General features: G+C 43.7%; 4 protein-coding genes across 4 annotated transcripts; 3 read left to right on the top strand and 1 right to left on the bottom strand.

The window, feature by feature from the left end:
• Window positions 1-895: 895 nt before the first annotated feature.
• On the bottom strand, window positions 896-2,550 carry BDB00DRAFT_800303 (uncharacterized protein). Its single transcript, XM_053121766.1, has 3 exons — window positions 1,846-2,550; window positions 1,630-1,749; window positions 896-1,528 (listed from the first exon to the last, which is right to left on the bottom strand). Exons 1-3 carry the CDS (start codon window positions 2,500-2,502, stop codon window positions 1,367-1,369), a joined length of 939 nt encoding a protein of 312 aa, XP_052984706.1. The 5' UTR covers window positions 2,503-2,550; the 3' UTR covers window positions 896-1,366.
• Window positions 2,551-2,896: 346 nt separating this feature from the next.
• Window positions 2,897-5,760, top strand: BDB00DRAFT_800301 (uncharacterized protein). The gene is made up of 7 exons (XM_053121765.1): window positions 2,897-3,173; window positions 3,283-3,441; window positions 3,517-3,535; window positions 3,626-5,153; window positions 5,239-5,354; window positions 5,438-5,479; window positions 5,544-5,760. The coding sequence occupies exons 1-7, from the start codon at window positions 3,057-3,059 to the stop codon at window positions 5,624-5,626; spliced, it is 2,064 nt and encodes a 687-aa protein (XP_052984705.1). The 5' UTR covers window positions 2,897-3,056; the 3' UTR covers window positions 5,627-5,760.
• Window positions 5,761-5,887: 127 nt separating this feature from the next.
• BDB00DRAFT_968833 (Cullin) lies at window positions 5,888-10,388 on the top strand. Its single transcript, XM_053129827.1, has 16 exons — window positions 5,888-6,256; window positions 6,549-6,634; window positions 6,758-6,837; window positions 6,927-7,097; window positions 7,182-7,323; window positions 7,415-7,572; window positions 7,704-7,772; window positions 7,856-7,949; window positions 8,074-8,204; window positions 8,298-8,555; window positions 8,641-8,899; window positions 8,986-9,065; window positions 9,151-9,500; window positions 9,589-9,694; window positions 9,772-9,906; window positions 10,007-10,388. The coding sequence occupies exons 1-16, from the start codon at window positions 6,123-6,125 to the stop codon at window positions 10,064-10,066; spliced, it is 2,313 nt and encodes a 770-aa protein (XP_052984704.1). The 5' UTR covers window positions 5,888-6,122; the 3' UTR covers window positions 10,067-10,388.
• A 64-nt stretch (window positions 10,389-10,452) lies between these two features.
• On the top strand, window positions 10,453-12,481 carry BDB00DRAFT_755007 (peptidase S8/S53 domain-containing protein; the record flags this gene model as incomplete). The annotated part of the gene is made up of 6 exons (XM_053118801.1): window positions 10,453-10,938; window positions 11,052-11,404; window positions 11,548-11,633; window positions 11,758-11,884; window positions 11,950-12,032; window positions 12,126-12,481. 6 exons carry the CDS (start codon window positions 10,453-10,455, stop codon window positions 12,479-12,481), a joined length of 1,491 nt encoding a protein of 496 aa, XP_052984703.1.
• Between the last annotated feature and the right edge of the window lie 95 nt (window positions 12,482-12,576).

The following is a 12,576-nucleotide window of genomic DNA, read 5'->3' as shown; positions in this document are numbered from 1 at the left end:
CAAAATCTCATGAGACATGGCGATCCCGCGCTTGCCGATGTTCCATTTGATGGAAAAATTATGGTCCTTGGTGTTGACTTTTGCCAGGTACTCAACATTGTATCCTCTCTTCTAGTTTGCATTCTTTTGCTATTGAGCGGTAATACTTACGTTAAAGTATCTACATCAAATCTGGTAATAGGTCCTTCCTGTGATACCAAATGCATCGCGCTCGCAAATCGTACAGCAGTGTCTAAATCGTTCATCAATTTGACCCAGTGTCACCGTCCACCGCCTTGAAACCAACATACGCGTCCAACAAGCTGCCAACACCAATGATGCAAACGAGCTTGGCCAGTCTATGCAACATTTTTTTTGCATTGGTGATGGTGCCGAGCTGTTGGTGCCGAGCTGTTGGTACCAAGCGGAACTTGCACACCCATAGTGGACTCTGCAATAAGACACGACTGATTGTTACGCTCTCTCCAACGATATGTACTTGATGCTGAAATAGCCACTGGACCTCATACCGGCAACATCGTCTTGATCCCTCGCATAACTTTAACACCATCACAAATACGCTCCCCCATTCTCTTCAAACGCATCCAATTCCCTGTTCGCCTGGAATTCACTATGACCCTCAATTAGGCACAGGATCAAACTTTTAACACTGTTGGCCTCTACTTACCTGAACCTCCTTTCACGCATGGTCTACTCTATGTAGCCATGTCACGCGTCCGCACCCCATCATCTATTAGAATCATGTTAGATCCCGAGAACTCAAGTATCGCGGGTCAGCAAGGCCAAAACACCCGAAATGCTGTTTTCCATGAAGTCCTTCTCTAATTCTCTTTATCTTCTATCCTCTTTTTTATCTTCTATTCTCTTTATTATCTTCTATTCTCTTTATTATCACCTATTCTCTTTTTTTCTCACCTATTCTCTTTTTTTCACGCCTATTCTCTTTTTATCAATATCACTACATCATCTTTGTCAACACTTCTTTTCGCATTGTATTCTAAACTGGAGATAGTTAAGTATCCAACTTTGACGACTTTCTATGATAGGCTACTTCTCACTGCACAATGATCTTGCTTTTGATTTTGAAAACAGACAATAAGCATCTAATACCAAAACATTGATCCAACCTCGCTCGACAGGGCGGGTTTGGGGGGCTTGCCCCCCACTTGGGGGTCAAGGGGGGAACCACCTTGCGACGCGTTTCCGTTGAATGACACGGAGCGAAGCGGAGGGGCTCATTCATCCGAGCGAAGCGAGGAAGGACCGCTAGTACGTTGTATAGGATTTTTTTTGTAAGGGAAATAACACACGAATTTTTTTTTTTTGGGCTTTTTTTTGAAATTTTTTGATCATGATGATTGGTATGTCATTGAATTGAATGAGGTGGTGTAGCTGTACCATTGTTGCTAATAGTATTGCTTTGAACTTTGGAAGAATTTGCCGGTATCTTTAATGCAGGAGATGCAGCAGCAGTGGTGGTGGTGGCAGAACAATGACGACTGGTGCTGCATGAATACCGCTTCAAAGTCTATACGCAGCAACGAGGGCATGGTAGTAATTTCATCATCAGCCTAGTACATCATATAACATAATGAAGAGAGGAGAAAGAGAAAGAACTTAAAATCTTACCAAAAGACTGACAGGGCGGAAACGTCGCACAATATCTCCTGCCTCTTTGACTTTGTCAAGTCCATCCGAGCCTACAGGGAATCGGTTCGGGTGCTTTACAACGTATTGTGCTCGGCGATACTATGTGTAATGGATTCGATTAATTTTCTCAAGTCATGCGTCGGCATCGTGGTCGTATATACTGGAAAATAAATTACTATATTTATTGATTATTACCTGGAGGAAATAATTCTTGAATGCCAATGGCACAATCAAGTCGCCTTGTGGATCTGGCATAATAACGCTCGACGTTTTCTTTCTGCTGGTCTTCATCACACAGGGAAGATGCTTTTCGACACATGCAGTGCATCGTCGCAGCCGTGCCTTGGGTCCACGTGCTTCAAAGTAGCAGAATCTGTTCCCATCAATACATCCTTGGCAAACGTTGGTGGGTTGTACATCTATCACATGTTTAGAGGTGAAAACAATTGAAATTGCTACTGCTTCACTCAATTGTAATGGGTGCAAAGATAACTGGCTATATATATAATATTGAAGGATGAATGTTTTATGCATACTATTGTATATCACTTCGACCTCAGTGGGACGACGGCCGCGACCTTTACAGATTGACACAAGCGGGAGGTTTTCAGGTTTTATAATGGGTTGTTGCTGTTGCTGTTGTGACTCGGCAGTCATCAAAGATGACTGGATACTCCTTTCCGCAGCTGTCATGAGCGAGTGACGAAGGCGAGGAAGTGCTCTGTTGCCGTCGCTCTTGTTTCGAGCCTGTCGATTTGACCGTAGCTGCTGTTGTACATTGTTGGTAGCAATGATTTTGGAGAACGAAGGAAGCGTATACCGATCCTCTGGAAAAATTGCAAGTTTGGCCATGGTGGCTATAATAAAGAAAAAGATAAACGAAAAGAAAGAAAGAAAGAAGCAGCGAATGACCAAAATGTCAAGGAGCACTTTTATTTTAAATCTTCGGAACCCCAACCCGTGCATGTGTATTGAGACACCTTCGTCCTCCTGGTTGACTAGTTTTTGCACATCCCCAACATGTACAGAGCTATACCCTTAAAAGATAATGGAATATCATGCCGGCGTTTGCAAATGTAAGGGCTGCTGATGTTCCGAGTCGAAGATATGGGCAGAGCTCACAATGCATAATTTTGTAAAGAGGAATGCGCAGCACGGAGCGAAGATGACGCTAATGAGGCCCAGGCTAGTGGCAAATACTAGTGACTTGCTCCCGTGATGATTTCAAGATCAACACTTGTTTTCTCTAAAAGATGCTGCGGCTGACAATGAGAGGCTATGGCAGATATTTATAACTTGCAACACCTCCAAAACAATTGACATCATAGAGTTGCGTTCCGGGATTCTAATTTTCTCCTTATAGGACAATCCTTGATTTAAGGTTCCACAGAAAGTTTGGGCACTTGATGGATATTACAACAAAAAAGCGAAAAGCCGACGAGCTTGGCATCGACGCTCATGAAGACGAGCGACGACAACAACACTTTAAATTTGAACAAAACGGCTATACCAACGATGCTAAGGTTTGTATTTGTGTCTATATGTGTGAGTTTGGAGTATGTGGAAAGGAAAAAGCTGTCAATGATCGTTGTGTAGCATTCAGTACTGATCGCGAATCTATACACCATGTAGGACGAATCGGGTAGACTAAAAACAACGACGACTGCAGACGAGAATCATCAACAACAGCAACCGGCATCGGTGGTACCATTTGACCGACTCATTGTTTTCCATGTGGAAGCTACATGCGACGAGAATTTAACCAATCCTGCTGCCATTCAAGTGACCAAGGTAAAAAGAAAACCGCATTCACGAAATATTCAATAAAAGGACAGAAACTAAACAGGGTTACGTTCTGTTCGTTAGGAAAATTCAGAAATCATTGGTAATATCTACGCTAAAACAGAAAGTGGGAAAGAGAACAATACGTGATACTAGAAAGGAATGATTTACTCATTTTTAATGAACGTGTTAGACTTGTCGTTTGTTGTCCTCGATACAAGCACCATGCAGGTTGTTCACGAAGAAAAGATCGCCGTACGACCTGAACGCACACCCTTGACGAATTTTTGCACAGCAATTACCAACATTACATGGGACCAGCTAAGTTCAGCAGGAACGTTTAAAGACGCCATACGCAAATTCGATCAATACGTCCAAGAGGAAATTTTATCGCGCGACATGACGTTTTGTTTTGTGACGCATGGTGGTTGGATTTTACGGATACAAATGGCCCGCGAGGCTATGGACAAAAACTTGGAATTACCAGAATACCTATCCATGTATCAAATGTTTGATCTCAAGCAAGAAGTCCAGCGATGGCAAATGCAACATCATCCAGAAATCAGTCTACGCACGACCTCTTTGACAGACCTATGCGAAGCATTTCACATTGAACGAGGATCTGCTGCTGACGTTGGACTCGATTCCGCATTGACGGTTGCCAAAGTTGTCCGTCATCTGACCAGTTTTCGCCATCCAGACGTGTTTACAAAACCAATCCATTTCGGTGCTGATCTACAACGGTTCAAGAACGAAGAATCCAAGGTTGTGCGGTTGGCTGGTTTACCCTATGAATTGACGCAAGGTGAATTGGAAGCATGGTTCTCATCGAACGGACTCAGACCGGCAACGACGTGGATGATTCAGACAACAGAACACTCCAAGCCGAGCTTGTCTGGGTTTGTTCTGTTTCAATCCCATGATGAGGCATTGCGTGCTTTGAGGCTGAACGGCCGATGTCTTGGCGACCGGCCCATTGAAGTGGCGCCTAGTAACGAATGTGTCATTGAACAAGCGGCAGGTCTATTGACACCATTTCCTGTGCAAGCCAACAATCGACGGCTTCGTCCTGGTGATTGGATGTGTCCAAACTGCTCGTTTCACAACTTTGCATCCAGACGTAACTGTTTCAAATGCAACGCTGAAAGTCCTCATAACAACAGTACCAATAATAATGGCGGATCATCATCAACAAAGACAACAGCTACTCCAGGAGGAAAAGCATCCAACTTTACACCAGGCGACTGGCTATGTCCAAATACCACATGCCAATTTCACAATTATTCATCACGGTATCAGTGCTGGAAATGTGGCACGGATCGTCCAACAGCAACAGCAGCAGCATCGTCAGGGGCAGCAAATGACAAAACAAATGATAGCACATCGACACCAACTACACCAACAGGTCCAGCCGCTGGTACTGCTGGGGTTGTTCCTGGCAACACTCCTATTGCACCTGTCACACATCCTACTCCCATTGTCCCATCTCGACATTCTGTCCGACCGGGCGACTGGTTCTGCCCAAATTCAGAATGTTGCTTCCAAAACTTTGCGTCACGAACAGCATGCTATCGCTGTCATACACCGAATCCGCATACTCCCTCTTACCCACAACAGTCTTACAATTATACCGATCCAACGGGCGCCACGGCTGTAGGTGGTGCTACTGGCACACCTTCACCATATCCTTCGGCCCAGTACCGAGCTGGTGATTGGATCTGGTAAGAATTTTATCATGCTATGTGGAGTGTATAGTGTGACATGTAATGCAGAAGAGATCTAACACCTTTTGGCTCTCTTTAACAGCACTGCGTGTAGTACGCACAATTTTGCCAGCAGACAACAATGTCTTTTTTGCAGTGCTGGAAGGACAAGCATGTCTCCAAGTGCCATGCCAACTGGTATCTCTACTTCTGTAAAACGTAAGGGTTGTCTTCTCTTTTTCCCAATATGTTTTTGTATGAAATTTCTTTTACTTATTGTGCATATGCTGTTGACATGTTAGCTGGCGACTGGATCTGTCAAAGCGAAGGATGTGGTTTCCACAGTAAGTTATATTCTTTCTAGACATTAAATAACCATGCTAATAGATCATCTTTATTTTTATGTAGATTTTGCGAAAAGAACACATTGCGCACGCTGCGGGGCACCCTCTGATCCATCCATGGCAATAGCTATGGATTCTTGGTGTTAATAAATAAATGTGATAACTTATGCTGTAGCATGGCTTGATACCGCAGCAGCTGCTTGATTTTATTTCCAGCAGTAGCTAGTAGTAGTTGTAATTGCATGGAAATATGAACAAGAACAATAGTATTACGATATCCGTAGAAACCATTACCATAACAACAGCTCGGAAAGAAAGAGCATGAGTGGTTCTTTGAGCTCCTGCCAGCATTGATATCAGTCGGAATACGGGTGGTCCCGATGACGTGTATTTCACGAAAGGCGCATAATCCACTTTTTTTTTTCGTAGCCTTTCTTCTTTCTCCTCTTCTTCTTTTTTATTGTTGTTGGTGAAGCAATCACAAAAAAGATTTCCCCTCCATCATTTTCCTTCTTCTTCACGAACAACACGGAAACGTTACGCACACTCTCAAAACATATCGAAAACATACATATCGAGAGAGTGAGAAAGACAACAAACTATAACCGCAACCGACAAATACACAGCACAGCATTAGTATACCATGTCCAGCATCGCGCAACTACCTCCTGCCAATGATTTCAGTGCAACATGGACTTTTCTGGAAAACGGTCTAGATCAAATTATGAACCGACTCGAGGAAGGTCTCGATCGCACTCGCTATTCCATATTGTATAGGTAAAAAGAAAGTTCTTTCTTGACATATATATAGAATGGTTGCAAATCAAAAAAAGGGGTTGGAGGGAGGCGGTGGGGAGACAGGGCAAAGGATGTACTTTGAATTGGAGGGTGTTCCTGCTGGATGTGAAAGCTTTTTGCTTGTGATGTCGCTAAGCGATGTGTGTGTGCGTGAATGAAAAGAAACGAATCGTCAAACGCGCGTGTGAGTCAATGAGCGCGTGCGCAGCAAACTTACCAATGGAAACTGTACACTCATACGTATTTCTTCTTCTCAACAACAATAACAAAGCGCCGTCCATAACTTCTGTGCGCGCGGAAGTCCACCTCAAACTGCCGGTGCTGCAGGATCTTACTCTGGTCCATTGAACCATCGAGGTAAAGTTAAAAGTGTATGGCGATTCCCTTGCACTCGTATACCTTACACTGGAGAGAAGTTGAAGAAGAAGAATGAATATAGATGGTCCTTTGAAACTGATATGATCGTCATGTTGTTACTAGCTGCTACTCACTTGATTGGAGCTGAACTCTACAACAGCTTGAGTAAATGGCTTGAAGACCACTTGACAAAGATTCGCACGGTATGTCTATAAGTCTCTTGTCTGTGTATGCTAACCTTTGTTCTTTTGCTAATATAAGCTGTGGTGGGGCTGATGGGCGGATCAAATAGGAATCTGAAAAGTTTATGGATGAGGCGCTGCTGCAGTATTACACAAAGCAATGGATTCGCTACACCACTGCTGCGCGCGTTGTCAACAACATTTTCATGTACCTAAACCGTTACTGGGTCAAACGTGAAATCGATGAAGATCGCAAGAACGATGTCTATGACGTTTTCACTGTAAGTTTCTAGCAAGGAGAAAGTTGGTAATGACATATATTCGGCAAGAGACACAATTTATAACTCATGATTATATCTCGCTAGTTGACACTTGTTTGCTGGAAACGCCACATGTTCCAATTTGTCCATCACAACGTGATTGCTGCGGTGCTGAAGCTGATTGAAAGAGAGCGAAACGGTGAAACTATTGAGACTGGTTTGGTCAAGAACATTGTCGAATCATTCGGTAAGACATCTTCTCGTCTTCTACGTATACAAAAGCGACAACAACAAGGAAACCATTATTCTGACACATCCTTAATATCTGTTGACAACAGTTTCGCTCGGACTGGACACCACGGATTCCACAAAGTCGAATCTCGATGTATATAGAGAGTTTTTTGAAACGCCTTTCATCAGCGCCACGGAAGTGTACTACACAACTGAATCTGAGAAATTTATCACGGAAAACAGTATTCCTGATTACATGAAAAAGGTAATGATAGTGACAACAGCAACAAAGAGGCAAAGTGGGGGTGGGGCCGGAAAAGACATGCGCACACATGATGCATGACATCACAGGCTTACTCATGCATGAACAAATCAAATAACATATCCTGGTATTAGGCTGACGTCCGTCTAGGCGAAGAAGAGAACCGTGTCCAAATGTATCTCCATGAGTCTACTCACAAGCCTGTACGTCTATTACACCTTTATTATAATCGTTGGTTTCAGTTTCATCCGCTAACTCAATTTCTCGCTGTCTCTCTTGGAAACAGCTCATCTCCAAGTGTGAGACCGTTCTGGTGAAGAATCATACCGAGGCTATCTGGGAAGGTTTCCAGAGTCTAATTGATTTAGACAAACAAGATGGTAAGGGCTAATATAATTACAGGTGCAGGATTTGAAGGGTGAAGGGGTGATTTGATACGTGAGTGGTTGTGGACCTATGTATTTATTGCCATATTAAAACAGATTTTATGACATACACACATAGACCTGCATCGTATGTATGCTTTATTGGCACGCATTCCTGAGGGCTTGGATCCTTTGCGCGTACGATTCGAGACTCACGTTCGCAAGGCTGGTCTTGGTGCAATTGAAAGAATTGCTCAGCAAGAGACTGTGGTATGTGGAATAATGGATCTCATCAAAAGTGAATGAAAAAGACAAAGTGGTATCAAAATAAAACTCACGCGTACTTCTGATGTGATATTCTAGGATCCTAAAACATATGTGGATGCCCTTTTGGAAGTTCATCGCAAGTACAACGATCTTGTTCAGACCGCATTCAGTGGCGAATCAGGATTTGTAGCTGCGTTGGATAAGGCGTGTGGTGAATTCGTCAACCGTAACAAGGTCTGCAAGAACTCTACATCCAAGTCGCCCGAACTGCTCGCTAGATACTGTGATTCGTTGCTCAAGAAGAGCGCCAAAAACCCCGAAGAAAACGAGTTGGAAGATGTCATGAACAGCATTGTAAGTCATTTTTCCACTTGGTATATTTCGGAGACCTCAAAAGGAATAACATCAAAATCTAACAATTCATCATGATTGCTCTTAGATGACTGTATTCAAATACGTTGAAGACAAGGATGTTTTCCAAAAGTTCTATTCAAGGATGTTGGCCAAGCGTCTGGTGAACGGTACCTCTGCTTCAGACGATGCCGAAGGCAGCATGATTTCTAAGCTCAAGGAAGCATGTGGTTTCGAATACACGTCCAAGCTGCAGCGTATGTTGACAGATATGTCACTTAGCAAGGAGTTGAATGACTCGTTCAAGGACACTATGCAACAAAGCTATGATACCAGTGGTACCAATGGTGAGCTCGTTACTGCTTACTTTTTTAGTGACTGACAATCTTCTATGATCGCTTTACTAACTTTATTAATACCCTTTGTAACCCAGTCGATTTTAATATCCTCGTCCTGGCTGCCAACCAATGGCCATTTTCGGCCCCCACTACCTCGTTTAATATTCCAGAAGACGTACGTTTGATTCAAAAAGAGAATGTTTTAATGAATGATTATAAATGGAAAAGCCGGTAATACTCACACACTGTTGTAATTGCAGGTAATTAAAACATACGATCGCTTCCAAAAGTTCTATCAAAACAAGCATTCAGGCCGTAAGCTCACTTGGTTGTTCCAATTTTGCAAAGCCGAACTTAAGACCAGCTATTTGAAGGGAAGCAAGGCCGGATACACTTTGCAAGTGTCTGCCTACCAGATGGGTGTGCTTTTGCAGTACAACAATGGCATCAGCTACAGCTTTGAAGACTTGCAAGGAAGCACTGCATTGTCTCCAGAGGTGCTGAGCTCTGCTTTGGGCATCTTGGTCAAGGCCAAGGTCTTGTTGCTGAGCAATGGCGAAAAAGTGGGCGATACTGGTTCCAGATACGATCTGAACTTTGACTTCAAGAGGTAATAAGCTTCATAAACTTACAGAAACAAGAATGACGATGGGTATTGGTGGTTTAATCTGATCGTGCTTTACTCCTCTGCAACACAGCAAAAAGATTCGAATTAATCTCAACTTTCAAATGAAGACCGAACAAAAGGTGGAGACTGATGAGACACACAAGACCATTGAAGAGGACCGCAAATACCTGATGCAGGTAAGACAAAGCTTGACGGGGGTCTTTGATGCTGATGATCACACACTGAGTGTGTCGCTTGTTATTGTTTGCTCTAGGCTGCGATTGTCCGAATCATGAAGACACGTAAAGTGATGAAGCACGTTGCACTCATAGAGGAAGTGATCACGCAGCTCCAATCACGGTTCAAGCCGCGGGTTCCTGACATTAAAAAGTGCATTGATATTCTTTTGGTAAGCACAAACAAGGGGGGATATGTACGCCGTAGCACCAGCAATTATTAATGTCATCCGTCGAAAACCATTGCACTCTGCATTCTATTGCATTCTTTAGGAAAAGGAGTTCATTGAACGAGTAGATGGACAGAAGGACATGTACAGCTATGTTGCATAAGCTCGCGTTATGTTCACTCTATTTTTACGATCCACACCACCAAGCCAAGCCAAGCCAAGCCAACAAAGGCACCACACACACACACACACACGCACGCACACACACGCCACACGCAGACGGACACCTTTTGTCCACTCTTTCTCTTTGTCAACAATACCTCTCTTTCTTCTACGCCGTAAACAGAAAAGAAACATAAAAAAAGAATGGGCTCGAACATCTGTTCAACGGGCATGGTTACACCAAGTCAATTTACAGAATTTGTACCACATCATCGATTTCGAAAACCAAACAATATTTCCTCAAAAGTGTGTTTTTTTTCTTGACCGCTTCTTTTCTCATCTTCTTCTTTACGAAAACAAAAAAGCTGAGCTTCACAGGTGTACTAGATGCACACCGCCCCTTCCATTCCTTTACCATTCGATGCAGTAGTAGCAAAATATGTGTTACTGCTCCCATTACTGCTTTCTGTACTATTATCAATAATATCACCATCATCCATCCATGCATTACCACAGCAACAGCAGTCATCATCATCATCATCATCATCATCATCAGCAACAGTCGCCTCCCTTTCTTCATCCGACAGCAGTAACGATGACCGTTACATAGTCGTGCTCAAACCGGATCTTCCACAAATCAATATCACTAACCACATCCAACGCATTCAAAAGTTCCATTCACCACTAACAACGAACTTGACCTCGTCTCTTGTCTCGTCAGCAACCATTGCGCCGTCCACCATTGGCGGATTCCAATGGTACTCGAGCCCAGTGCAAGAGGACGCCTTACGAGACGATGACGCAGTGAGTTACTATGTCAAAGACGTTCCCATGTCGTTGCAAGAGCTCATACAGTCGAATCCACCCAGCTGGGTAAGCTTGCTTCTAGTGTATTTCTTCTTTCTGCAAGAGAAGGGAAAAAAGTATTCACGCGTTGACAATCCCGCTAAACCCTCTTTCTATCTCCCTCTCTGTCTCTCCGCCAGGGACTGGATCGGATCGACCAGCGAAAAGGCACAAATGACCAATTCAGGTTCCCTACATCCCAGGGTCGTGGCGTCGTTATCTACATCCTTGACACCGGCGTCAGCGATCATGAAGACTTGGAAAATCGGCTCACATATGGGCCTTCATTTGTAGACGACGACAGTAGCGGAGATCCGAATGGACATGGTACCTTTGTCGCAGGCGTATGCTGTGGAACAGAATACGGCGTTGCCAAACAAGCCAATGTCATTTCAGTCAAGACGCTCGACAGTGAAGGCAACGGTATGCTGTCTGACTTGCTGAAAGGACTGGCCTATGTCGTGGAACAGCACACGGCTCACAACAATTCAAAGTCAATTGTCAAGTATGGACTAATCCTGTCTTTTTGTGTCTCGATGGTGTTTGTCGGAGCGACAACAACATTGACGCACCTGTTGATATGCGTGATGATGTGACACACTATTTACAACAATGCTGTTCTTCAATCTGTACTAGCTTATCGTTAGGCGCCTTTTACAATCAAGCAGCAAATGATGCCATTGAAACTGCCATCTCGTTAGGAATCCACGTTACGATCGCTGGTAAATATCATGAAATTAATTTCTGAGCATGAAATAATCTCAGTCCATGTCTTGTTTTCTAAAACCTTGCACGCCTCGCCCCGTCATGTTGTTACGAACGAACGACCTCGCTCAATTTATTTAGCGGGCAATTATGGTGAAGATGCGTGCAAATATTCACCAGGCTCTACACCCGGTGCTATCACTGTGGGTGCTACAGATCCGGATGATTCCATTGCGTCGTATTCCAACTTTGGCAAATGCGTTGACATGTATGCTGGCATTTTACACGATATCACATCGCACACGACAATTTAATTTTAATTTATTCGCTTAGATTTGCTCCTGGAACAGATATTGTATCCATATGGAATGATGAGGACGAGCACACCCGGACAGGCACTTCCATGGCTGCTCCTCGTGAGTTTTCTTCGAATTCTTCGAATTCTTCTTCCCTCGGTCTGATAATTACACATTCCTCCCTTGGCTAACACAGTTTTAAATTATAATCAGATGTAACCGGGGTGATGGCGTTGTTTCTGTCGCAGAGCGATTATACGCCGAGCAAATTGCAGCAACATGTGAAACACGTCTCGAGCCAGATCAGAAACGACTTTGAAATCGATGTGATGGGCAACGGCAACAAGACTGTGGCCGACAATTCAATCAATGATGGCTATCGCGTCAAAGGCTACAATGGATCCACTTTGGCCAATCTGCTGTACAATCACCCTGTGGATGGTACTGCCACCTTTATTTTCCGAACTGCATCCAAAGCGAGCACTACCCTTACCAGTCGTCATGCATCACAGCCTCTCACATTGCTCCCGCTACTCCTAGTCTCTTTCATCGTCATCATCCCTCTATAGCTTGGATAATACAGAATAATAACTTGCATGGGTTTCATCTTTTCGCCGTTTCCTTTAAAAACACTCAGCGTTTGCTTTTCGTAAACTGTCAAGTC

The sequence above is a fragment of the Zychaea mexicana genome (genome assembly GCF_025766255.1).
Source record: "Zychaea mexicana strain RSA 1403 chromosome Unknown BDB00scaffold_5, whole genome shotgun sequence".
Lineage (NCBI taxonomy): Eukaryota > Fungi > Mucoromycota > Mucoromycetes > Mucorales > Lichtheimiaceae > Zychaea > Zychaea mexicana.
This window is presented reverse-complemented; position numbering and strand designations above follow the sequence as displayed.

What these genes read in the sequence shown, in the direction of transcription:
- BDB00DRAFT_800303 (XM_053121766.1), bottom strand. Translation starts at nt 2,502, where the DNA reads ATGGCCAAACTTGCAATTTTTCCAGAGGATCGGTATACGCTTCCTTCG. An exon ending in TCAAGAATTATTTCCTCCAG is followed by an intron (nt 1,750 to 1,845) that starts GTAATAATCAAT and finishes CATTACACATAG; the next exon opens with TATCGCCGAGCACAATACGT. An exon ending in TCCGCCCTGTCAGTCTTTTG is followed by an intron (nt 1,529 to 1,629) that starts GTAAGATTTTAA and finishes TGCTGCGTATAG; the next exon opens with ACTTTGAAGCGGTATTCATG.
- BDB00DRAFT_800301 (XM_053121765.1), top strand. Translation starts at nt 3,057, where the DNA reads ATGGATATTACAACAAAAAAGCGAAAAGCCGACGAGCTTGGCATCGAC. An exon ending in GCTATACCAACGATGCTAAG is followed by an intron (nt 3,174 to 3,282) that starts GTTTGTATTTGT and finishes TACACCATGTAG; the next exon opens with GACGAATCGGGTAGACTAAA. An exon ending in CGAAGGATGTGGTTTCCACA is followed by an intron (nt 5,480 to 5,543) that starts GTAAGTTATATT and finishes ATTTTTATGTAG; the next exon opens with ATTTTGCGAAAAGAACACAT.
- BDB00DRAFT_968833 (XM_053129827.1), top strand. Translation starts at nt 6,123, where the DNA reads ATGTCCAGCATCGCGCAACTACCTCCTGCCAATGATTTCAGTGCAACA. An exon ending in TGGTCCATTGAACCATCGAG is followed by an intron (nt 6,635 to 6,757) that starts GTAAAGTTAAAA and finishes TGTTGTTACTAG; the next exon opens with CTGCTACTCACTTGATTGGA. An exon ending in ATGAGTCTACTCACAAGCCT is followed by an intron (nt 7,773 to 7,855) that starts GTACGTCTATTA and finishes TCTTGGAAACAG; the next exon opens with CTCATCTCCAAGTGTGAGAC.